Source organism: Fragaria vesca, linkage group LG6 (assembly GCF_000184155.1).
Source record: "Fragaria vesca subsp. vesca linkage group LG6, FraVesHawaii_1.0, whole genome shotgun sequence".
Classification (NCBI taxonomy): Eukaryota; Viridiplantae; Streptophyta; class Magnoliopsida; order Rosales; family Rosaceae; genus Fragaria; species Fragaria vesca.
Window position 1 is genome coordinate 16,427,004 of NC_020496.1, and position 619 is coordinate 16,427,622.

The window sequence follows — 619 nt, forward strand, 5'->3', positions numbered from 1 at the left end:
ATGGCTTTCATCAAAGCCTCAAAGCCCCGCGCCTACTTCAAGCGTTTCCAGGTCAAATACAAGCGCCACCGTGAGGGCAAGACCGACTACCGCGCCTTGGCATTCTCTCGGCTCAACTTCACCGCCAGAGTCAAATCCGTCTACCCAGGCCCGCCGGTTCATCGAAATCTTAATCTCCGCCCGCTTGTAAAGCGCGTCGCCGCGCTCAGCGTCGAAGAGGCTCTTCTTGCAGAGCTGGGAGAGCGCGACGTCGATGGCGTCGAGAGCGGATGTTTTGAAGCCCTGGGCGTCGAGAGCGAGGGCTGTGAGGATGTGAGCGGTAGCGTCTTTCGAATCGAGAGCGATGGCCTTGTCGGCGTGAGGGCTTGTTTGGAGAGAGAGGCGGCGGAGGAGGTGGAGGTGGATTGGGCGGCGTATCTGGCTTGGGCGAGGAGCTGGGCGCCGAGGACGAAGTGGCACTTGGATTGGATGGCGATTTTGGAATTAAAACCGTAGCAGCAGCAATAGGAACCTAGCTACTAGCGTCGCCCAAGCCGTTGCCGTCTCTCTAGATTGGACCTCCACTCCCAACGCTCACAAAGCCGCCGTCGCTTTCCTCGACTCCATCTCTCTCTCTCTC

The 619-nt window shown here is 59.0% G+C and overlaps 1 protein-coding gene across 1 annotated transcript; it reads left to right on the plus strand.

Annotated features, from left to right (window-relative positions):
- LOC101307037 (60S ribosomal protein L5-like) lies at nt 1–495 on the plus strand. Its single transcript, XM_004305419.1, has one exon. The coding sequence runs from the start codon at nt 1–3 to the stop codon at nt 493–495; it is 495 nt and encodes a 164-aa protein (XP_004305467.1).
- Nucleotides 496–619: the final 124 nt, after the last annotated feature.